The following is a 22,986-nucleotide window of genomic DNA, read 5'->3' on the forward strand; positions in this document are numbered from 1 at the left end:
GGGAGGTGGAGGCAGGGGGAGGTGGAGGCAGGGGGAGGTGGAGGCAGAGGGAGGTGGAGGCAGGGGGAAGTGGAGGCAGGAGACAGAGACACAGACAAGCCTCAGGTCATCAGGAGTTGGGGACTGGCATCTGAGATTTGGGGAGGATGGGGAGAGGGGAGGGCTGTGCGGGTTGGGAGCGGCTCTGTCTCCCCTTGGCTGTGCCTCCCTGGGGAGTCCTAGACAAACGCACGGCCACTGCACCCCTTCCTCCCTGCCAGGACCCTGCCCACTGTGGCGACCCCCAGGCTCAGAGCAGGCACAGGAGCCCCTCCTTTGAAAGACTTCCTGCCAGCTCCCTCTGTGGCTCCTGATCCACATCGTGGGTCAGCGCCGGTTTCTTGGCAGCTGCTAAGATCTGTAAGGGCAGGGAAGAGAGCTAACTCCTCCGTCTTTGGGTCCCTAGCACCTGACAAAATAAACTGCTGGCTAAGGAAAGACGGAGGGAGGGCGGGAGGGAGTGAGAGAGGAAGGAGGGGAGGAAAGGCGGGAAGGATAGAGGGAGGAGGGAAGAGGGAAGAGGGAGGAGGGAGGATGGAGAAGGGAGGAAGAGAAGGAGGGAAGGAGAAGGAGAAGAATGGAGGGAGGAGGGAGGAGGAAGGAACTGGACCGAGGCTATGGCTATGGAAGAATCGAATCGTGCCCTGGGCCATCCCAGGCAGGCTGAGAAGAAAAAGCCGGAACCAAGCCTGGGCTAGCCGGGTGGTTGTGGGGCAGGAAGTAGCCATCAGGGTGGCAGCCGGAAAAGCAGGGAGCCCCGCAGAGGAGGGAGGCTGGGGACGGTAGGGGCAGTGTCGGGGTGAGGTCTGTTCTCCCCATGCCTCTTCCTAGGGACGAGACCTCAGGCTCCACTCCCCAGCTGTGAAATGGGTGAGAACTGAGGGTGACTGAGGCTCGGGGTTGTTCAGGGCGGGGTGGGGCTCTGAACCCAGCAGGCCTGGCACCCAGGCCAGGGCTCCAGGGGAGGCCAGGTGGGGTGAAGGCCAAGAAGGGGCCGGGGCTGGGCAGGAAAGGCGCCTGGTGACCAGAGCACTTTGCCTGAGCCAGCGTGGGAGGGAGGTGGGCTGGATGAGTCAGGGAGGCGCCAGGAGGGGCCTTGTCAGAGGCGACCCCCTCTGTCAGTCCCCAGGCCACTGAGCCCTGGGTACCGAGAGCCGGCAGGGGAGGCTGCAGACAGAGGAGTGGAGGCTCCTTGGTTTTGGGGGCTCTGAGTAGAAGCACCTAGGGGGTCCCTCACGAGGCCCCCCAAACGCTGCCCCACAGTGAGAGACCAAGGAGAGGCCCTGCAGGGACCCCCCAGGTTACAAAGCACTGAAACTGTGAGAAGGCAACCCTGCCGGCTGGGGCTGGGCTTTCCGCCTCACCAAGCCTTTTCCCACCCAAAGGGCCCAGAGAGGGGCAGCTGCCCCCCCAGGGGCACAGTGCCTCCTCCCTGTGTGATGGGGTGGGGCCCACAGTCTCCTTTCTCGCGGCCTCCTCGAGCTGACTCTGGGTCCCAGCTCGGCCATGAGGGCTTCGGCATGTAAAGCCCATGGGAGGCAGAGCCTCCCGCCCCCACCAGTTTCCGGCTCTCTGCGTCGCCCCCAACACTGGGCTGGTGCCATGGAGGGAGGCTCCGCCCTCCCCCACATCAACCCGCCAGGGCCGTGAGGGAAGCCAGCTCTGCAGGCCAGTGTCCAAGTCCAGGCGTTGCCTCCTCCAGGGAGCCTTCCAGACCCGATCTGTGCGGCAGAGGCCCAGAAGGACCTAGGCGTGAGGATCCTAGCGGGAGGCGGAGGACCCAGCACGTGCAGAGAGGGTCTGAGTGCTTCCTCCTGAGTGGGGGTCACCCATCTGGCTCCAGCCGCACAGAGCTACTCCCTCTGAGCTCTCCGGCTCTCTGCCTTCCTGCATTAGCTCTTGCCTGCACCTGGCCCGGCAAACCCCAGCTCATCTTTCAGACCCAAGTTCAAGGCCTCCTCCTGCTCCAGGCAGCTCATCACCTGGCCTCCCCAGGCAGAGAGGTGAGGGTTCTGATCACTGGGGAGTCTCCCTTGCCCCCTGGCCCAGGACTACAAGGAAAGGGGTTGACTCCCTCCCTCCCCTCCATGCCCAGCAGGGTGCAGACACGACTGGGAAGGTGCTGGAGGCCCAGGGGTCAGGCTGGACCAGCGCCAGGCATTGGGGGGCAGGTTCCCGTCTCTACACCCCAGCCCCAGGCGGATGGTGTGTGCCCCTCCCGCTGCCCCACCTGTCACCCACCTGCTGGCCCCGGGCTGTCTCTGCTCCTGGCTCCCCTCCCAGCTTCGTCCCCAGCTGCCTCACCAGGGAGGGGTGACAGCTGGCCCGTGCCACACCCTTGTGCCCCTCCCTGGACTGCCCCCTCCCTGGGGCGGGACCCTTGCGTGTGGTACAACCAAGGGGCCTGCTGATGGGGGCTCATGTGAGCAGTGCCCCAGAGCTGTGGGTGTGGGTGCTGCCAGCTGCCACCGCCTTTGCCCTGGCTTCCCAGATAGACCCAGACCCACACTCCAAAGCTGTGTCATGAATGCTGTGGTGGGTGCCTGGTGGGGTCGGGGTTGCTGTCCCACGACCCTCTGGAAGCTGCAGCCATGAAGGGCCCCTGTGAGCACCTTTTCCTGGCACACTGTGCTGTGTTTCTCCACTCTTGGGCTCTGCAGTGACTTGAGGGGGGCAAGTCTATGACCACAGGGAAGGCTGGGCTCATGAGGGGACCAGAGACCTCAGTGCTGTGCAGGGAGCCCTGAACCACCCTGGTTGGAGGCCCAGCCCTGCTCTCCAGGCCTCCTGCCAGCTCCCTGTGGTGTCCAGGGGACCTGTGGTCTGGCGCGGAGGAGGAGTTCCCCCTCCTCTCGACATCCTGCCTGCAGCCCCTGCTCTTCACCAGAACCTCCTCACTCCCCAGGACCCCAGAGAGGACCCTCTCCAGCCGACCACCGGGCTCAGGACAGCCGGGTGGGGCGGCCACAGGAGCTGCCTGCAGGGGGCAGAGTCGGGACGGGGACCGAGCCGGACACTCATTCTGGAAGTGTCTGCAGGGGGACGTTGGAGGTCGGCAGCTGGGAGTGCTGAGCTGAGGACGAACATTGTCAGGCCCTTGGTGGAGACTGGGAGGTAGAAGTGGGGGGGTCTGTGGAGGAAGGAGAAGAAGGGCCAGCGTCCCGAGTCGGGGGGTGGTCGGCAGTGGATGAGGCCGGCAGGAACAGACCTGAGCTTGGGGAGTCCCACTCAGAACAAGGCATCCGTCAGGGTTCTGTGCATTCTGGTGTCCCTGGCTGGCGGCCAAGCCCTGAAGTGGAGCTTGGGACTGTGAGGGTGTGGGGGTGTGCCAGGGTGGGAGGTGGATAGAGCCCCCCCCTCCACTGCCTGGCCCCTTGGGCTGAACCTTGGGCTTCGGAGCCAGAACAGACACAGGAAATCGCCTAATTGCATTTGCGCAGGAACACCAAATCCCTCGCAGCTGCACGGGGCTGAGCCAGGGCCACGGGCGGGGTCGGCCATCCGAGAGTCCTGACAGCTCTGCTGTGCATGCCAAGGGGCCTGGGCCGTTGGCCGGGGGGTGCCTTTCCCAGGCCAGAGGCCCCCACCCCACCCCAGGAGAGCTGCCCCCCTTTCAGTTCCCAGAACAGAGCCCAGCTGTGGAATAGTGAGGGGGTGAGGTCATGGGGAGGGGGCCCGCATGACTCATATCCTGGGGTAGGGGAAAGGGAGGAGACGGGGAAGGGGCCCAGGGGCCTCCACGTCCTCAGTCTGCTGGGTCAGAGGCCAGGGGCTGGCGGGGCTTCTCCCCAGCCTTGGGTTTTAGGGGAGACACCAGGAGATGCTTACTCTGCACCCCTGCTCTGTCCTCCAGGCCCCTAGCCAGGGAGAGCTCAGTCGGGGTGATCCTTGAGGGGCCCCAGCTCTGCAGGATGATGTTCCCAGAGAGCACACCTGGGCCTCGTGCCAGGGCCGCACTGCCGTTGTCAGGGCAATGGCAAGGCAAACAGTCAATGTTTGCCGCACTAAACAGCCTCACTAAAGTGAAGCTGCGGCACCCGGAAGGGATCCCTGGAGGGGGACGTGGTCCCCTTGTTCCCAAGCCTGTCTGCACACACACATGAATGTCAGTGGTTCCCGTGTGCGAGCACGAGCGTACTTGTATGTGCCTATGGGGTGCGGGCGTGCGTGTCTGTGTGGCTGGAGTGTGGGCTCATGGAGAACGTGTGTGAGTCGGGTGTGCACCTGCGTGTGCCCCGGGCCTGGGGAGCCCGCGCATGGCTGTGATCCATGTGTTGGGCATGAGCTGTGAGCAGAGCCAGGGCCTTTGTGGGGCCGTTGGGGCCTGGACTCCTTGCCCATAGGGGTGGACCCAAGGAAACGTGTGCACACGAGTATCTGGGGTCTCTGCACCAGTGTGGGCTTTTAAGCCCTCCTCTCCCCTACGGCTTGGTGGAGGGGGTCTGTGGAGCTGGAGTGAGGGCCCTGGACCCATCGGAAGCCCAGGTCTAAGGAGGAGCTGAGGCTCCATCTCATGCCCCCGGCCCAGGGGCACACACCCCAGCTGAGCCGTTGCTCGCATGGAGGGGCTGGGACATGGGAACACGGAGAGCAACATGGCCAGGCTTCCCCTCCATGGAACCCCTCCACCTCCTCAACACTCTGCCCCAGCTCTGCACCACCCTCTGTTTGGAGGGGCTGGGGCGTGAGTGAGCATGAGGGCCCCTGCGCCCCAGGCTCTGCCTCCCCAGGTGGAACGAGGCCCAGCAGCCCCCAGCCATGCGGAGGCCGGCAGAAGCGGGAAGCTGGGCCTCATCTGCCCGGATGATGGGAGCCAGGTGTGGGGAATTAAGTGGCTTCCTCAGGGGCCGGGAGTTGAAGGCATTTCTGAGGAGCAGGACAGGCAGGCGGATTCGGGGGCGTGGGGGGCGGGGTGCACAGGCGGCTGGGTTTGCGTGGCTGGAGTCCCCTGTGGCTTCGGTGGGGGGAGTGGGCCTTGAACTCGGGCCTGTGGAAGGGCCTGGCTTTTGTCTGAGAGGCTTAGGGGAGACCTAGGAGAGATTAGATCATGCGCTGGCAGGGCTATCTGGCCAGGGGACTGGGGCCTGGTGGAGATCAGGCTGCAGGGTCAGGCAGCGGACACTGGCCGGGAAGAACTGAGACCCCAGCGGGGAGACCCCAGCCCTGCTCCCTGTCCTGGCCTGGGCTCCCTCCCTGGGTCTGGGATAATAAGCCCTGGAGGAGTATGGAGACCCTGGACCCCCGACTCAGGCTCTAGGAGGGCAATGGGAGGCAGGGCCATGACAGCTGAGGCCGAGGTGTCTGCAGGACCCGGATCATCTGAGAGCTGCCGGGCCGGGGCTCTGATAACCAGGTCCAGGCCAGCCTGTGTCTACCTCTGTCCCCGAGTGGAGCATGTGGGACCCCGAGAAGCCATGGTTTCAGTCTCTGAGAGCAGAAGCACTCCCTTACCTCAGTTTCACCATTTTTGAAATGGCTCAAATGACCGGGCGAGGTGGCCCATCCCTGTAATCCCAGCACTTTGGGAGGCCGAGGTGGGCGGATCACCAAAGGTCGGGAGTTCGGGACCAGCCTAACCAACATGGAGAAGCCTGGTCTCTACTAAAAAATACAAAATTAGCCGGGTGTGGTGGTGCACGCCTGTAATCCCAGCTGCTCAGGAGGCTGAGGCAGGAGAATCGCTTGAACCCAGGAGGCGGAGGTTGCCGTGAGCCGAGATCGCGCCATTGCACTCCAGCCTGGGCAACAAGAGCGAAACTCTGAAACAAACAAACAAACAAACAAAAGAAACAGCTCAGAGAGACTCCGCAGAGGGCTCTGAAATAAGGATGGGGTGGGGTTGGGTGAGCCGACCCTGTAAGGTGCCCCCAGCTGTGGGGTCAGGCCCAGGCAGGAGCCCACCGGTCTGCTGGGCTTCTGTGAGCAGGGGTGGTGGTGGGACAGGAGGTGTCCTGCCTGGACATGTGCAGAGCCTCCTTTCCTCAGCCTTGGACCTCATGTGGGCCCCCCTTTCCCCAACACACCCTGCCTTTGGGGTGCAGGAGGGAGCACCCGCAGGCAGGGTGGGGGTGCCGCCTGGCGGCGCACTGTGGCCAGTCTCCCTGGACTCCAGTATCTTCTTCCTGGGCCCTCCAGGATCGCCTGGGTCTAGGTCCTGGCTCTACCTAGGGAGGGAGGTGGGCTGGGAGAGGGGGACAGAGGATCTTTTGTCATGTCCTTGAGTTTCTTCAGGCTTGAATGGGCCTTGGAGTCCCACCTTCATCCCCATAGGGCACAGGGGTGCCCAGATCCTCACAAGGCCCTGGGACCCTTGCCTGGGTCAGAGGGCACCCCATGACCACGTGGGCAGCCTCTATTTAAAGATAGACAAAGTGAGGCCTGAGGGCCAGCCTGGGACTGCCCTCGTGGACCAGGGCTGCCCACACCGTGTGGCCCAGCAAGGCCTGCATAGACGGGAGGAGTGGGTGCAAAACAGCGCCTGTCTCGGCTGTGGTGTGACTGTCCCTCTGTGTCCCCCACCAGGCCCACTGCACAATGGAGCGTGGAAGACGAGGAGGAGGCCACCCGTGACCCATGCCGGCATGAGAGAGACAGGCAGCTTCAGGCCCAGGATGTGGACGGAGGCAGCCATGTCCCCGAGCAGCCGGAGCACGAGATGCTGTGAGCAACTCCACCGCGTGCCTGGCCTCTGACCCCTGTCCGTGCACCCTGGGGCCTGAGCAGAGGGGGAGGCCCAGGGCCTGGGCTTGGGGGTCCCAGTACAGCACGAGAGCGAGGAAGAGCCCCCAGAAGCAGGCACGGGAGGGGGCGAGAGTGCTCCTGGGGTGAGGGGGGCCGCAGCCCTGGGTGAGGGTCTGCCAATGCCTGGCTGCCTCCTGGGCGTTGACCCAGGCTCTGTGCCCGTGCGCTGGCCCTTGCTTGTACTGCCTCTGACCCCAGCCACGCAGCCAGCCCCTGGGCCCCCCACCAGACTCCCCCGCCAGTGACTCACAGAGCCACGTCCAACTTGGCGGCCAGGCTGGCTTGCTTCCTCCTTGGGCCCAGGAGGCCTCCGCGGCTGGGCTGGGCTGTTTTTCCAATAATGCTCCCCTTCCTCCTGGCCTCTTTTGTTCCATTTTCTCCGAGTCAGCAGCCTTGGGCAGAGTGGGGTTCAGCGGTCACCATGGTCAGGCCCTTGGCCACCCCCGCCAAGAGCCCTAGCTCTCCAGGAGCTCACCCTGCCACATAGGAGCTTAGGAGGAGCCTGGGGACCAGGGCAGCCCTTGGGGAGCCCCAGGATGATGGGGGAGGCATAGCCCTGCCCTAGGGAGCCCCAGAGTGATGGGGGAGGCCCAGCCCTGCCCTCAGGGAGCCCTACACTGATGAAAGAGGCACAGCCTTACCCTCAGGGAACCCCAAACTGATGGGAGAGGCATAGTCCTGCCCTCAGGTAGCCCCAGACTGATGGAGGAGGCACAATCCTGCCGAGCCTCAAGGAGTCCTGAACTGATGGAGGAAGCACAGTTGTCAGGCTGCCCCAGACTGATGGGGGAGGCACAGCCCTACCCTCAGGGATTCTCTAACCACAGGAGACACAGCCCAGAGCCAGCTCTGTGGCAGACAGGGTCTCCCACACTCGGAGCCCAGGGCCTGAGCAGGTGCCACGAGGTGAGTGTGGGCCCCGAGCAGAGGAGGCAGCAGCCGCCCAGTCCTAAGCTCCCCCCTGCTACCCTCAGCCTCAGCCTGAAGCCCTCGGAGGCCCCTGAACTGGATGAGGACGAGGGCTTTGGCGACTGGTCCCAGAGGCCAGAGCAGCGGCAGGAGCACGAGGGGGTCCAGGGCGCCTCGGACAGCAGAGAACCCCCCCGGTGCAGGAGTCCTGAGGGGGAGCAAGAGGACAAGTGAGTGAATGCCTCGAGGGCGGGCGCTGGGCAGAGCGGGGCTCCCGCCGGGCCTCGAGGGCGGGCGCTGGGCAGAGCAGGGCACAGCAGGCTCCCTTCAGGCCCTCAACCTGCGCCTGAGCAGCCACCCCATCCTCCCCTTTCCAAGCCGCCCCTGAAATGCCCCCATGGCCAGGAAAGGGGGAGAAAGGAGGGGAGGGAGGAAGAGGGCGAGACAGCATGGTGGCCGGCGAGGGGCCGCGAGGAAACCTCATTCTGGGGCTCTCCAGGGCCCCTGGGCCCCATCCAGGCAGCTGCGGGGCCAGGCCGAGTGCTGCCACATCAGCACACAGCTGCGGCCGCTTCCGTAATGGAGGCTGAGAGCCGCCGCCGCCCCTTCCTCCCTCGGGGCTGGCTGATCTCCATTCCCACGGAGGGGAGCAGGTATTTCCAGATGTGCATGCCGGAGAGTGCGGTGGGAGGACACACTTTCCAGATGTGCGGATGTGTGTGCCGCTCTCAACCCCAGCAGGCCCAACGGGGGCTGCTCCCAAGCCCCACCTCACTACCCCTGCCCAGCCTGCTCAGGGTCCTTGCTGCTCTCAGATACCTGCGGCCACAATGGGGCCAGCCCCACCCGCCCTGCGGGGCCCGGGCCATCTGGGACCCCAGCCCTGCTCAGGACCCCCTTGCCTTGAGTGGGACCAGAGCCCGTGGCTGGGCTGACAGTTCTCCCTGGTCGGGGTCCCTCCTGCCCCCTCTGAGGCCCTAAACCAGCCTGGAGCTCTCGGGACCAGGGTTGCTGAGCGACGCTTCCTTGTCCTTCTATAACCAGGGCACTGGTCGTGGTCTGGCACAGTGCTCGCCGCCCCCTCCCCAGGCCTCAGTCTCCCCCTACACGCTTGGGAGTCAGCAGCCCTGCATTTCTGAGACGGGGCAGCGCCCTTCTCCCTGGCCTCAGGCCTAGGCGGGCAAGGCTGCTCCCAACAGCAGGGGGCGCTTTGACTCTTCCATGAAGCCCAGCTCCAGCAGCCACCCTACCCCCTGCACCTGCCAGGCTGCCCAGACTTGCTGCTGAACGGCCGCTCTGTGTGGCTGCTGCTGGCTCAGACCCCTGCCCACCTTGGGCGGGTGGGTCTGGGTCTTGGCTGGCACGCACACCCAGGGGCCTGAAATCATGGAAAATTCGAGAATTTCCCATCTTCTCCTCCAGGTTCAGTCCTGCTCAAATGCAGAGCCGCTGGAAGCTGCCAGCTGGCTGGCCTCCCCTCCCCCGCAGCCGGCAGCCCCTTGGCCCTGCTACGCGGTGACCTGGCCCCTACCCCTGCCTAGCCCTCCAAATGACCCAGCCTCCACTCCCCCAAACACCCAAGGGCCCCCACAGGGAGCAGAGCAGGAGTGGTGGTGCCGGCAGCCTGGGCCCCCGGGGACCTCACCAGACCAACTGGGTGGGCGAGCAGCTGCCAAGCTGAGGCCCAGCCAGAAAGCTGGGGTTGAACCTAGCCTCAGTGCCTGGGAGACCCTCAGTCTGTAGAGCCCCGCCTGGTGAGGACTGGGCAGTTCCCCAAGGCCCTCAGGCCCTGACACAGGGGCCCAAGTAGAACGCGCTGGCTCTGAGGCTGCTGGACCTTCTTTCCCAATGGGCTTGGGCCTCAGATCCCTTGGCACTCGATTAGTCTGACTACCTTCATTTTACAGATGGGGAAACTGAGGCTTGGAAAAAGGAAGGGGTCAACCAAGCAATCCAATGGCCCTAGAACGGCTTTGCCTCCCTTTCCACCCACAGGCCCGGCCTGCATGCCTGCGAAAAGGAGGACGGTGACGAAGTCCACCTGGAGGAGTTGAGTCTGATCAAGGAGGGGCCAGACCCAGAGGACACTGTCCAGGACAACCTGGGGGCCGCAGGGGCTGAGGAGGAACAGGAGGAGGTGATGGCTCCACCTCAGAGGGTCTGACTGCACCCCCACCCCAGGGATGAGCCTGCCTTGGCTGTCTGCACCACTCTGTGGGCCCTGTGGGTCTAGCCCAAAGTGGGTCAGCACCCCACACCCCTAGACCTTGCAGCCCCTTCTGGGCCCACATTCTCAGAGAGGGTGAGGCTCGGTGATCCTCTTGCAAGATCCGGAGACATTTCCCCAGATTCCTCAGTCCCTCCCCACCAGCTCTAGAACGGGAGCATGTCAGGGCCACAGAGAGCCTGGGGCTCATGAAGGAACAGGATTTGTTTCCACAGGTGCTGGGCAGGGCAGGAGGGAGACCAGCAGAGGGTCACCTGGGATGTCTGTTTTGTTTTGTTTCTTTTCTAGCACCAGAAATGTCAGCAGCCCAGGACACCCAGCCCCTTGATCTTGGAGAGGACCATTGAACACAGCTCACCTCCCCTGAGCCCCACCACTAAAGTAGGTCAAGCTGCAAAGCCTGCCATCTTCTCCCCTCTCCTGGACTCTTACCCAAAAGGCCAGTCCCACATGCCAGCCACAGGAAGACCAGGCCTAGGCCCGGCTTTTGTCTGCTGTCCCCCCCATTGCCTGATGCTCAGCAAACCCCCGTGATATAAGGGTTGGGGGTTGGATTAGTGGATGGAGTAGTTGCGGGGCTGGAAGGTGGGCTTTACCTCAGCTGCTGCAGGCCTGTGTCTCTCTCCACCCTCTGCAGCTCATCGACAGGACCGAGTCCCTAAACCGCTCCATAGAGAAGAGGTCTGTCTGTCTATCTGTCTGCTTTCTGGGCTCAGATCTTACGTTTCCCCAAGAGGGGGTTGAAGGGAGTCACAGGGTGGAGATCTGGAAACCGAGGGGCGCCCTGGGAGAGGCTTGGGCAGGTTGGGAGAAGCCTTGTGGGAGACATGGGGCCTGACACATCTTCTACCCTCCAGCAACAGTGTAAAGAAGTCCCAACCAGACTTGCCCATCTCCAAGATTGACCAGTGGCTGGAACAATACACCCAGGCCATCGAGGTATGATCTGGCTCCCGTGTGCTGCCAGGTCCCTCCTCCACCCTGGCACCATTCCTTCATTCAACCAAAGCCTTTCCATCCAATCAATGCCCCCTTATTCAACCAACACCCTATCCAACCAATGCTTCTCCATCCAGTCAGTGCCCCTCTACCCAATCAGTGCCCTTCCATCTAATCAATGTCCCTCCATGTAATCAATGCCCCTCCGTTCAATCAATGCTATTCCATCCAACCAATAATCTCCCATCCTATCAATGCTCCTGCATCCAGTTAATGTTCCTTTATACAACCAATATGCCTGCAATCAATACTCCTCCAATTATGCAGTGTTTCTCCATTCAATCAATGCCCTCATCGGAACAATACTCCACCATCCAGTCAATGCCCTTTCATCCTATCAGTGCTCCTCTATCCAGCCAATACTCCTCCAGTCAATCAACCAATACTCCTTAATCCAAACAATGACCCTCCATCCAATCAAGATTCCTGCATCCATCCAATACTACTACACCCAATCAATGCCCCTGCATTCAATCAATGCCCCTCCATCCAATCAATGCCCCTCCCATCCAATCAATTCTTCTCCATCCATCAATGCTTCTCCATCTGACCAATACCCTCCATCCAACCAATACTTGTCTATCCAATGAATGATTCACCATGTAACCGATGCCAATCCAACATGCCAGCACCCCCATTCAGTCAGTATCTCTCCATCCAGTCATTGCACCTTCCTTCAACCAGTACTCCTCCATCCAATCAATGTCCCTTCATCCAACCAATATTCCTTCATCCACCAACTCCTTTCAATCCAACTAATACACCTTCATCAAATCAGTACCCCTATTTATTCAGTGCTCCTTCCAAATCAATTCCCCTCCATCCAACCAATGCTCCTCCAGCCAACCAAAACAACTTAATCCAATCAATGCCCCTCCATCCAATAATGCCTTGCATCCAATCGATGGCCTTCTATCATATCAATTCCCTCTAACCAACCAAAATAGTTTCACCCAATCAATGCCTCTGCTTCCAATCAATGCCCTTCTATTCAACCAATACTCCTTTATTTAATCAGGACATCTCCATCTAACCAGTATCCTTCCATCGAACCAATATTCCTCTGCTAAATCAGTGCCCCTCCATCCACCCAGTGCCCCTCCATTGAACCAATACTCCTCTACTAAATCAGTGCTGCTTCATCCACCCAGGGCCCCTCCATCCACCCAGTACTCACTTATCCAACAAACACTCCTCTATCTTGCCAGTATTCCTCCATCCAGTCAGTGCTCTTCTGTGCAACGAATGCCCCTCCATCCATACATTACTCCTTCACCCAATCAATGCCCTTCTATTCAACCGATACTTCTGATTTCAACTAATTCCCCTTCAACCAACCAATACTCCTCCCTCCAACCAGTACTCCTCCATGCAATCAGTGTTCCTCTACCCAACCAACATCCTTCTATCAAACCAATATTCCTCTATCCAATTAATCCCTCTCCATCCAACAAGTACCCCTCCATCCTATCAGTGCTCCTGTATCCTACCAGTATTCCTCCATCCAATCAGTACTTCCCCATCCAATCAATACTCCTTCATTCATTCAGTGCTCCTCCTCCCAGTCAATACCTTTCCATTCTACCAGTGCCCCTCCATCCAACCGATACTCCTTCATCCAACCAGTACTCCTCCATGCAATCAATGTTCCTCTACCCAACCAACATCCTTCTATCAAACCAATATTCCTCCATCCAATTAATCTCTCTCCATCCAACAAGTACCCCTCCATCCTATCAATGCTCCTGTATCCTACCAATATTCCTCCATCCAACCAGTACTTCCCCATCCAATCAAGACTCCTTCATTCATTCAGTGCTCCTCCACCCAGTCAATACCTTTCCATTCTACCAGTGCCCCTCCATCCAACTGATACTCCTTCATCCAATCAATGTTATTGCATGCAATCAATGCCCCTTCATTGATCCAATATGGCTCTATCCAACCAATACTACTCCATTCAGTCAATGCCCCTCCATCTAACAAATACTCCCTCATATAATCAGTACCCCTCCATCCAATCAATATTCCTTAATCTATCAACACCTTTTTGTACAACCAATACTCCTCCATCTAATCAATGCTCCTCCATCCAACCAATACTCTGCAATTTTTTTTTTTTTTGGAGATGGAGTCTCGCTCTGTTGCCCAGGTTGGAGTGCAGTGACCAGATCTCAGCTCACTGCAAGCTCCGCCTCCCGGGCTTACGCCATTCTCCTGCCTCAGCCTCCCGAGTAGCTGGGACTACAGGCACCCGCCACCTTGCCTGGCTAGATTTTTGTATTTTTTTTTTTAGTAGAGACGGGGTTTCACCGTGTTAGCCAGGATGGTCTTGATCTCCTGACCTCGTGATCCGCCTGTCTCAGCCTCCCAAAGTGCTGGGATTACAGGCGTGAGCCACCGCGCCCGGCCAATACTCTGCAATTTAACCACTGTGCCTCCATCCATTCAATGTCCCTCCATCCATCCCATGGTCCCCCAGCCCTACCCCATGAGCAGCATGGAGGCAGACCCACATCTGTCCTGTGCGCCATCATCTCCCTGATGCTCTTCAGGACTGGGAGGTGTCTCACAGTTGCATTGAATGTAGGAAGGCACATGTTTTCAGTGATTCCCCACTCTAGGGCTGCCTTGGGAAAGCACTCCCATGGAAAATACGAACACAAAGCAGAGTGTTACCCAGTGTGACCCTCTGATGTGACCACGGTGGCTGTCCACTAAGGTAATCCTGATGCTTTGCCTCCTCTGTAGACCGCTGGCCGGACCCCCAAGCTAGCCCGCCAGGCCTCCATAGAGCTGCCCAGCATGGCCGTGGCCAGCACCAAGAGTCGGTGGGAGACGGGTGAGGTACAGGCTCAGTCTGCCACCAAGACTCCGTCCTGCAAGGTAAGGTCCCCTCCAGAGGCAAGGCTGGGCTGCAGAGGCAGCACCTGGGAGTTTAGCAGCAGGCCAGTTTTCTTTGTTAAGCCAAATGTGGGACTGTCCAGCATGAATGTGGGTAGACAGAACACTGAGGCATTGCAGTAGGGTTGGGTTCACCCTTGCAGGTGTAGAAGGCTGTGTTGTCTGAGTGGAGGTGGATGGCACCTTTATCCCTTTCCCTGCCTCTTCCACTGGGATCACACAGAAAGCAGGTCCCAGGCCCCCTGGCCAGGTAAGGCAAGGCAGGAGAGAAGGGCCTAGGGCTTCTACTCCCTGAGATCCAGGGGTCTGCACTTGTGACATATCCTTCTGCTGCCCCCAGGATATTGTGGCTGGAGACATGAGCAAGAAAAGCCTCTGGGAGCAGAAGGGAGGCTCCAAGACCTCATCAACAATTAAGGTAGAGCCTTAATGTGGTTGGTGCAGGCAGGGTGGGTGCAGCAGGGGAGGGCAAAGAGAGACTGTCCTCTGTGCATCTGTGAGGGCTTCCCAGAGGCAGAGGCATCATCTTTCTGCTGCTCTCACCTTCACTCTTGGTCTCCTTCCCCAACAGAGCACCCCATCTGGGAAGAGGTATAAGTTTGTGGCCACCGGGCATGGGAAGTATGAGAAGGTGCTTGTGGAAGGGGGCCCAGCGCCCTAGGCCTCCTGTCTCGGTGAGTCCCCGTCAACCCGCAGAGTGGAACGAGGTGCACACACGTGCACTGTGCTGGGAACTTGGTAGCCTGGAGGGGGCCTGGAGCCCTGTTGCAGGCTGCAAGGGTGGACTCCGAGTTGGCCAGAACCCAGACCATCTCAGTCTCCCAGCCCTGCACAGATGCTGCCTCCCTCATCTGACACCAGATTCAAACTCTCTGTTCACTTCACTGGAGACAGCCCGGCTCAGCCGCTGCTCCACTAGGGAAGCTCAAGGCTCCCATCTGGGACTCCCCAAAAGCCCCAGCAGGGCTCATGAGGGAAGTGAGGGGCAGCCTGGCCACCACAGGGCTAGCATTGAAGAAAGCAGGTGGCATGGAGCCCAGGTTCCCTGACCATCTGTATGCTGGTGGTCCATAGAGGGGCAGGAACTTAGGTCCTACTCCCTGTCCCAGCCGAGAGTCATTCAGAGGTCCTGATGCCCTCCCCATGCCATGCTGTAGACAGAGCAGTGCCACTCCTGCCATGGTTAGACACACATTTATTAGTGACCTGGACCTCAGGCTCCAATTCCAGCACCCATCACACCCCAGGGTGGGGCAACTGTCCTCCTACCATCTTCCCTACCGAACCCTGACTCTCAAGCAGCTGTGGCAGAGGCTTTTTCTGGTACCTCTGTGTCCCTCTCCTGTGGTTGGTGACCCCTGCCAGAGCCTGGCTGACTGCCAACTGGGCGCCTTCACTCTCTCTGCCGGGGCCATAGCCCCTACTCGGTCCCGCTTGGCCAAGCTGTTCCCACAGGGTTGGGACTGAGGGCTCCCTCCTCATCCAGCGGTCAAAGCCTGGGCGTGGCCAATGCTGAGACCCTCGCTGTCCCACCAGGGAATCCCTTGAGTTCTGCCCCCTCAGGCTGTCAGCCCCGGTAGGGGACGCAGAGGGGGGCAGTGAGAGGGGTCACGGTGGGCCCTCCTCTACCCCCTGATGAGCCCCTCCCTGCCTGCCCCTGAGCACTTGTATTGGTGCCAAGTCTCACGCTGGCTGAGGCTCCCCCTGCACCCTAGTCCCAGGGTCTGGCTGTGCCATGAGGAAGCGCAGGCAGCAAAACTGCTGACTGCTCCTGAGGCCGATGGCCAAGCCAGCCTGACCGCACCCATGCCTCAGCAAGCAGAGATCTGCCCCCAAACCTTTGACAGCAAAAGGGAGGAACCACGCGAGGCCCAGGTCCCTGAGGAGCCTGGGCTAGGTCAATAGGTACAGTCCTCCGCCATCTTCCCTAAAGTTTTCATCCCAAGGCCCCCATCCCACATCCCAACACAGACCCCTTCTCTGTTCCCCTCACACCACTGCAGCCCAGGGGCTCCAGCTCGCCCTCTCCACCCTTTCCACTTGACCACCTTTCTGACACCCCGACTTCCTTCAGCACCCTGTGTGCCCTTCCCAGGCTGCCCTGCACCCCATGCCCCTTGGGCCCTGGTGCACCTTCATGCAGTAACTATGGGCCCCCAGCTAGAACCTCAGCCCCCTCTTCTGTCCACCTCATGGTTCTGGGCCCTGGGGACCGTTCCGGCCACTTCACTGGAGCCTCCAGCCAGTCGCTGTGCGGTTGAAGTTCTTGGGCTGGGGGTTCAGTTCCAGGATGGAGCAGACTGTGGGAGGGGCCCGGGTGGCCTCCTGCAGCTTCCGGGCGTTGAAACGAGGCCGGTACAGGAAGGGCAGGCGGGTGAGGCCGGCTGGGGTGCGCTCCCCACCGCTGGGCCCCGTCAGGCGCCCTCGGGCCTCCACCACCGACATGCGGTACAGCACAGCATCCCACATCCTGGAGGCCCGGGAGGCGGGGACCCGGGGCACGACAGGGGTGGACGCCTCCTGCTCTGTGGGGGCGGGCACCTCCGGCTTCAGGCTCTGCCGTGGCCCTGGGCACGGAGGCTCCGGGGCCTCCTCCAGCAGCTGCTTCTTGAGCCGCGTCCAGCCACTGAGCCGGGGCTTGGGTGCAACTTTGGGGACAGGGCATGGGTGAGGGCCTGATGCTGGGGTAGGGGATGAGGCCCAGGTGGGGCTGGACACTCGCTCGGCCTCAGCGGCAGGGCCAGCCACTGGGGGCTCCTCCAGTTGCTCTCCACCAGGGCCCACGGGGGCCAGGTTGTGCGGTGAGGACTCCAGCGAGCGGCAGGTCGGGGCTATGGGCACCACGACCCTGGCACTAGCCTCTCTGGGCACCGAGGCATGGAAGCTGGGTGGCGGCCGTGGTACAGGGGGCTCCTCAGGCCAGGGACTGGCAGCCTGGGCTGTGGTGGGCAGCGGGCGGATGTGAGCCACTGGGACCAGGGGCTGGGCCCTGGGGAGACATGGGGTGGCATCTCCGTCCTGGCTGTTGGATCCCCCTTCTGGGGCTGTCCTGGGGGGCTCAGGGGTCCCGTCATGTGGGGATGGTGCCAGCTGGATGTGCACCTGGGTGATGTGGGTGCCCCCAGCCACAGGGGCTGAGTCAGGGACGAAGCCACTGGGGGGCCGGGCAGGTTCTGGGGCCGGGGCTACAACCTGGGGCCCCGTGGCCTTGTGAGCAGCTAGAATCCTGCGCTGGGTGAGGCTGACAGAGAACGTGAACTTCTGCAGGGGTGACGCCATGTGGTGGATGATGGGGGTGTGTGGGGAGCGGGGTAGGGCAGCCACTGTGCGGGGAGCCTCAGTGGGGCGTGGGGCTTCGGCGGGGTGTGGGCCCTCAGCAGCGTGCAGGGCTGTGACCTCCTGGTCGTGGCTGGCCTCACTCACTGGGGACAGGGAGGTGCGGAAGGCCCCGGGTGGGGCGAGGTGCGCGCCTCCCATCATCTTCTTCCGGGCTGCCTTCCTCAGGAGCTTCTGCAAACGCAGGTTGTCCTTCCCTGGCTTGGGCAGCAGGGGCGGTGGGGGTCCAGGGGTTCCCTGGAGGCTCGGACCACCCACCTCGGATGCCATCGACGCGGCTGAGATGAGCATGGCTGTGTCCTAGGGTGGGAGGGACAGTAGTCAGGCCAGCCCTCCTCCCTCCCCAGGTGGGAGGCCTGTGCCTCCTGTGATCCAGGGAGGACCCGGGGCCAGGGCTGTGGAGGCCTGAGTATTCTGCTTCCTAAGCACCCAGGACCTGCCGGGGGTGTCCTGAGCTCGACTGTGCCTTGGGGACTTTGGGGTGGCCCGACCATCACCCTAGTGTAGAAATGAGGCCACAGAGGCCGAGTCCCTCCAGGGATGGGGCTAGAACCTGCCTCCAGGTCTCTGTCCCCCATGCCACCCCAGCACAAAGCAGGCCCCAAATACACAGCCTGGGTCAGGCCACAGTGCCGTGTGGGCTGGGGTGGGAGACGTGGGTGAGCCCCAAGTGACAGGCATGCCCCTGGCCAGCTGCTGGCCGGGCCCACGGCTGGAAGAGCGGCTGCCCACAGACACGTGAGGGGCGCCCCGTTGTCGCCGGCCCGACCACAGGCGCGTCCGCTGCGAGCCAGCGGTGAGGGGTGGCGGCCAAGAGGCTCGGGAAAGCTGAGGCTGCATCATCAGAGGTAGATCGGCAGGAAGGTGGGAGCAGTTTTCGCTGAGCTATGCTAAATGGGATATTCCCGCAGACCTCCTGTCTGGGGTGGTCCGGCCAAGCCGCCCACCCTGGTTTCTGGGCACCACGTGTTTGCAAGGACATTGACAAATGGCATCTGGGCCGAGCCAGAGGCTGTTTGGTTTGGGGAAGGAGGAGTCCTGGGGGCTGCTACTGTTGGGGGCTGGCTCTGCCGAGGCAAGAACAGAGCTGCTGGAGGGGTTGGGGCGGAAGGAGCCTGCCCAGGACCTACTCTTAGCTGCCGGTCTCCTCTGGATGACGGGACGGCAGGAACCACGAGAACCCCAGTTCTAGCTCCCAGGGTGGGCAGGCTGCCTTCCCTCCACCTGGAGTCAGGTCTCCAGCCAGAGGTCCTGACCCAGGGCACAAGTGCTCACACTGGGAAGCAGTCCTCTGAGGCAGGACGTCTTCTCCCGTGGTGGAGTGGGAGTGTGGGCAGGGCAGGGAGGCCAGCAACGAGAGGCTCAGGGAGCAGGCTCTGTGGGCTTGTAGGAGGCAGGTCTGTGGCCCCTCCCTGGACCCTAGCCTAATGCCCCCTGCACCCCATGCCTATGTTCCAGCTTCCTGGGTCTGCAGGTCCAGACGGGCGACACCCTCCATGTACCCAGGGGAGATCCCAGCCAGACACCTGCACCCCCGCCCTGGCTAAGAAGTTGCTTCCTGTTGCCAGCATGACCTACCCTCGCCTCTTTGACGCCCCCCGCTGCCTCCTCCTTTTGCTCCTGGACCCTTTAACCTCTCTGCCCTTCCACTCTCTGACCCCAACCACCCCCCGCCAGCTCTGCTTCTCATTACTTGGGGGAGGAAAGAAACTCCTGATCGTTGGCCAAAGGAACTTACCCCTGGAGAGGCCAAGTACCTTCTAGGAAGTTAGGAGGTTGAGGCACAGCCCTGTGCAGAGAGGGCGGGTCACCCCCCAGATCCAAGAGGAAACTGCAGGTCAAGGACTGGTAACGACCATGCAGGAAGCTTGATGCTGCATCCCCCCCGCACTCTGCTTGCCACCCTCCACCCCGCCATTTTGTATAATAAAGCTCCCTGAGTATTCTCGTGTGCTGGCTGTCTTGTACTCACTAAGGGGGCAGGGCTGGCCAGGATGGAAAGGTTGGGCCAGTGGCCAGCCCATTCCCACACTGCACAGCATTCTGTGGCCTCTGGGTTCAGGCAGTCTGACCTGTCTCATGGCCTTTGCAGTGTAAGCCTCCAGGACATAAGCTCTCTGGTGGCCTAAGTCAGAGCACACACAATGGGTGGCGTCCAGGCTTCCTTTTCCAGAATGTCTGTGATATCCCTACCCCACCATGACTAGCCCAATATAAACTTCTGTGCCCTGACTATGCACCCACTGAGGGCAAGATCCACCTCGGAGCCTCCCCCAACACCACCCAAGAGGTGCTCAGTGAAGGTTTGGTAAACAGACAAATGAGTGGATGGGTGGGTGGATGGATGAATGGGTAGGTGGGTGGATGAATGGATAGATGAATAGATGAATGGATGGATGAGTGGACAGATAGGTGGGTGAATGGATAGGTAGGTGGGTGAGTGGATGAATGGCTGGGTGGGCGAGTGGAGGGGTGGGTGAGTGGATGAATAGGGGATGGATGAATGGATAGAGGAATGTATGGATGAATGAATGGGTAAGCAGGTGGGTGGATGGATGGATTGATGGATGAATGAGTGGGTGAATAGGTGAGTGAATGGATGGGTGAGTGAGAGGATGGCTGGCTGACTGGCTGACTGGCTGGCTGTCTGGATGGATAGATGGATGGATGGGTTAGTGAATGGATAGGAAGATGGATGAATGGAGGGATGTCTGAGTGGATGGGTAGATGAGTGGATGGATGGATGAAAGGATGGCTGGATGAATGGACAGAGTGAGGGAGGGAGGGATGGAGGGAGGGATGAGTGAGTGGATGGGTAGGTGGGTGGGTGGATGGATGGATGGAAGGAAGGAGGGATAAATGAAGGGATAGGTATGTGGTTGGATGGATGGATAGGTGGATGCATTGGAGGGATTGATGAATGAAGGGATGGATGCATGGATGGGTAGATGGATGGACGGATGCATGAAGGGATGGATGAGTAGGTGGACAGATGGATGGATGAATGAATAGGTGGATGGATGATGGAGGGATGGATGTGTGGGTGGGTAGATGAATGGATGGATGAAAGGATGGATGGATAGATAGGTGAGTGAGTGAATGGATACGTGAATGGATGAATGGAGGGATGGATGAGTGGATGGGTAGATGGGTGGGTGGATGGATGGGTGAAGGGATGGATGCCTGGATGGACAGAGGGAGGGAAGGATGGATGGAAGAAGGGATGAATGAGTGGATGGGTAAGTGGGTGGGTGGATGGACGGATGAGTGGATGTGTGGATGGATGGGTGGAGGGAAGGAGGGATGGATGAAGGGTGGGTGGATGAAGGGATGGAGGGAGGGATGGATGGATGCATGAATGGGTAGATGGATGGATGAAGAGATGGATGGATGGATAGATGGATGGATGGATGGATGGATAGATAGATAGGTGGGTGGATGAATGGATGGATAGGCTAATGATGGATGGACAGATGGCGGGAGGGATAGATGGAATGGAGGGATAAATGAGTGGATGGGTAGGTGATGTATGGGTGAATGAAGGGATGGATGGATGGATGGATAGATAGATAGGTGGGTGGATGAATGGATGGATAGGCTAATGATGGATGGACAGATGGCGGGAGGGATAGATGGAATGGAGGGATAAATGAGTGGATGGGTAGGTGATGTATGGGTGAATGAAGGGATGGATGGATGGATGGATAGATAGATAGGTGGGTGGATGAATGGATGGATAGGCTAATGATGGATGGACAGATGGCGGGAGGGATGGATGGAATGGAGGGATAAATGAGTGGATAGGTAGGTGATGTATGGGTGAATGAAGGGATGGACAGACAGAGGGATGGATGATGGAAGAGAAGGAGGGAGGAAAGAAGGAAAGGAAGTAGTGAAAGTGAGAGTGAATGCATGGGAATGAATAGATGGGTGGATGAATGGACAACTGTGAAACAGCAGACAGCCTGGGGACACCCTCCCTGCTGTCCCTCCTCTCCCAGGTCCTGCACTGGGGCCTGACACTCAGCCCTGCAGCCCTCAGTGTCTGGGAAACCCCTTTGAGGAGCAGGCCCCCCAAACTCTGATGTTCTGGACTTCACTTTGCCATTCTCTTGGCTCCTCACAGCCACTATTTTCTGAAGGCTTCATGTCAAGCCCTGCTTGTCTCATGAATACACACAGTTCGGAAAAGCAAAACCTCAACAGAGCCACCACCCACGCAAGGGAGGTGATGTGCCCCCATCCTTTCTCAGATGCCCCAGACACTGAGAGAGCATCCAGGCCACCTTGCCCAGCTGGGGAATCACCCGGTGCCAGCACTCCCTTCTTTTCGCACCCGATCTGGATGGGACGGTGACCAAGGGCAGCCGGCAGAGGCAGGCCCAAAGGCCACAGCTGGGCACTCAACACTGGGGTGCAGAGTGGACAGCACCAGGGGCAGGGGTAGTTGGGGTCAGCAGTGCTGAGGAGGCAGCCGCTTCCCCCCCAGCCCCCGACCAGCCCTAGCCTCTTGTCAGATCCTCCGCACCCCTCAGCTCAGCCTCGAGGACAAGGACCCAGGGCCTGTCCCTCTGAGCTCTGCCCAGCCATAGCCCTGCTGTGTTTCTGGTGCAGCCTCCCCTCCACGGTTACAGCAACCCCATGCCTCTGCTCCTGGAAACCTGGAGGTCAGGCCATGCCCAGTGCAGAGGTCAGGAGGCTCAAAAAGGCTGTAGCCTACGAGGCCCCTGGCCAGGGATGGCAGACCAAGCCCCTAACCTCCGTCCTGCCTGCCAGAGCAGCCACCTGACATCCTGTGACCCTTGCTACAGGCCCCTAGGCCAGCCCCATACAGAAGACGGCCATCATCTCTGCAGAATGAGTCAGTTAGTCTGCACAATCAGAAGCACTAGGCATGTGGGGAGGCAGCTACCTAGGGCTGGAGCAGCTCAGTCCCTAAGTGCTGTGTCAGCTGCTCCTATCCTGGGCCTGGCAGTGTCTGAGCCCACAACTGGGCCGAGTGGCTTCAGGCTGGAACCAGTTTGGGCGCTCAGGTCAGCTCAGGGCATGAGGAGAGGCTCAGGACCCTCTTGGTCTCCACAACTCCCAACCATGCGTACTGGGTGCTGGGACCTAGATTGAGGGGCCCCGGCCACCATCTGGGGGTCACCCAGGCAGAGAGCTGGAGCCAAGACACTCAGGAGGTCAACCTCCCTCCCACAGCCTGCTCCCCACTCCCTGGGCTTGGCTCAACTTTCATCAATTTCAGAACCTCCCCCATCCCCCAACAACTGCCCTAGAGCCAAGTCCCATGGTCCGTCCTCAGACTCCTCCTGCATGGAAATGCGTCCCCAACCCAGGCTGGGCCTCCCTCGTGCCGTGCCCCTACCCAGGTCTATGGTGGCCCCCGGGAGGCCCCTGCCCTGCCTCCTCTCCTCGGACCACCCTAGTCAGGCCAGACGGCAGCAGGGTGTGGGTTACCTGGTGCAGACCCTCGAGGCCGCTGGTGCCTGCTCTGTGCGGTCCCTGCTACGCCTCAGGCCCAGCGCCCTGAACGGGAGGTCGCCGATACCCAAAATAAAACCTGCCCTGTGCTTCTGACCTCAGCCGGCTGGGCGGAGAGCGCCTGCCAAAACCTGAGGAGCTGGGCGGGCAGCACCCTCCCCTGCTGGCCACCCGGGGCCAGTGCAGGGCCATGGCACGCCACCTTCAGATGCGCCCCTCAGGACCCCGGGCCTGGGCAAGGACTTGTGTGGGCACAGGCTTCCCAGGCCTGCAGACTGAGCCATGTGTAACCACAATGGTGGGCTCAGGGCTCCATTAGGGGAGCTGGCAGAGCCAGCCTGGAAAAG

At 60.5% G+C, this 22,986-nt stretch overlaps 1 protein-coding gene across 5 annotated transcripts in view; it reads left to right on the top strand.

Moving 5' to 3' along the window:
• LSP1 (lymphocyte-specific protein 1) overlaps positions 1-19,103 on the top strand; it is a 40,217-nt gene extending 21,114 nt beyond the window's left edge. For all 5 annotated transcript variants that reach the window (XM_011930060.1, XM_011930061.1, XM_011930062.1 and 2 more), the window contains exons 2-11: positions 6,562-6,699; positions 7,755-7,919; positions 9,685-9,826; positions 10,205-10,297; positions 10,554-10,597; positions 10,774-10,855; positions 13,667-13,801; positions 14,160-14,237; positions 14,391-14,493; positions 18,614-19,103. In XM_011930060.1, the coding sequence (XP_011785450.1) occupies positions 6,562-6,699; positions 7,755-7,919; positions 9,685-9,826; positions 10,205-10,297; positions 10,554-10,597; positions 10,774-10,855; positions 13,667-13,801; positions 14,160-14,237; positions 14,391-14,480 (967 nt within the window). In that variant the 3' untranslated portion in view covers positions 14,481-14,493; positions 18,614-19,103. The remainder of the gene's footprint in view (positions 1-6,561; positions 6,700-7,754; positions 7,920-9,684; positions 9,827-10,204; positions 10,298-10,553; positions 10,598-10,773; positions 10,856-13,666; positions 13,802-14,159; positions 14,238-14,390; positions 14,494-18,613) is intronic.
• Positions 19,104-22,986: the final 3,883 nt, after the last annotated feature.

Source organism: Colobus angolensis, unplaced genomic scaffold (genome assembly GCF_000951035.1).
Source record: "Colobus angolensis palliatus isolate OR3802 unplaced genomic scaffold, Cang.pa_1.0 Scaffold84, whole genome shotgun sequence".
Lineage (NCBI taxonomy): Eukaryota > Metazoa > Chordata > Mammalia > Primates > Cercopithecidae > Colobus > Colobus angolensis.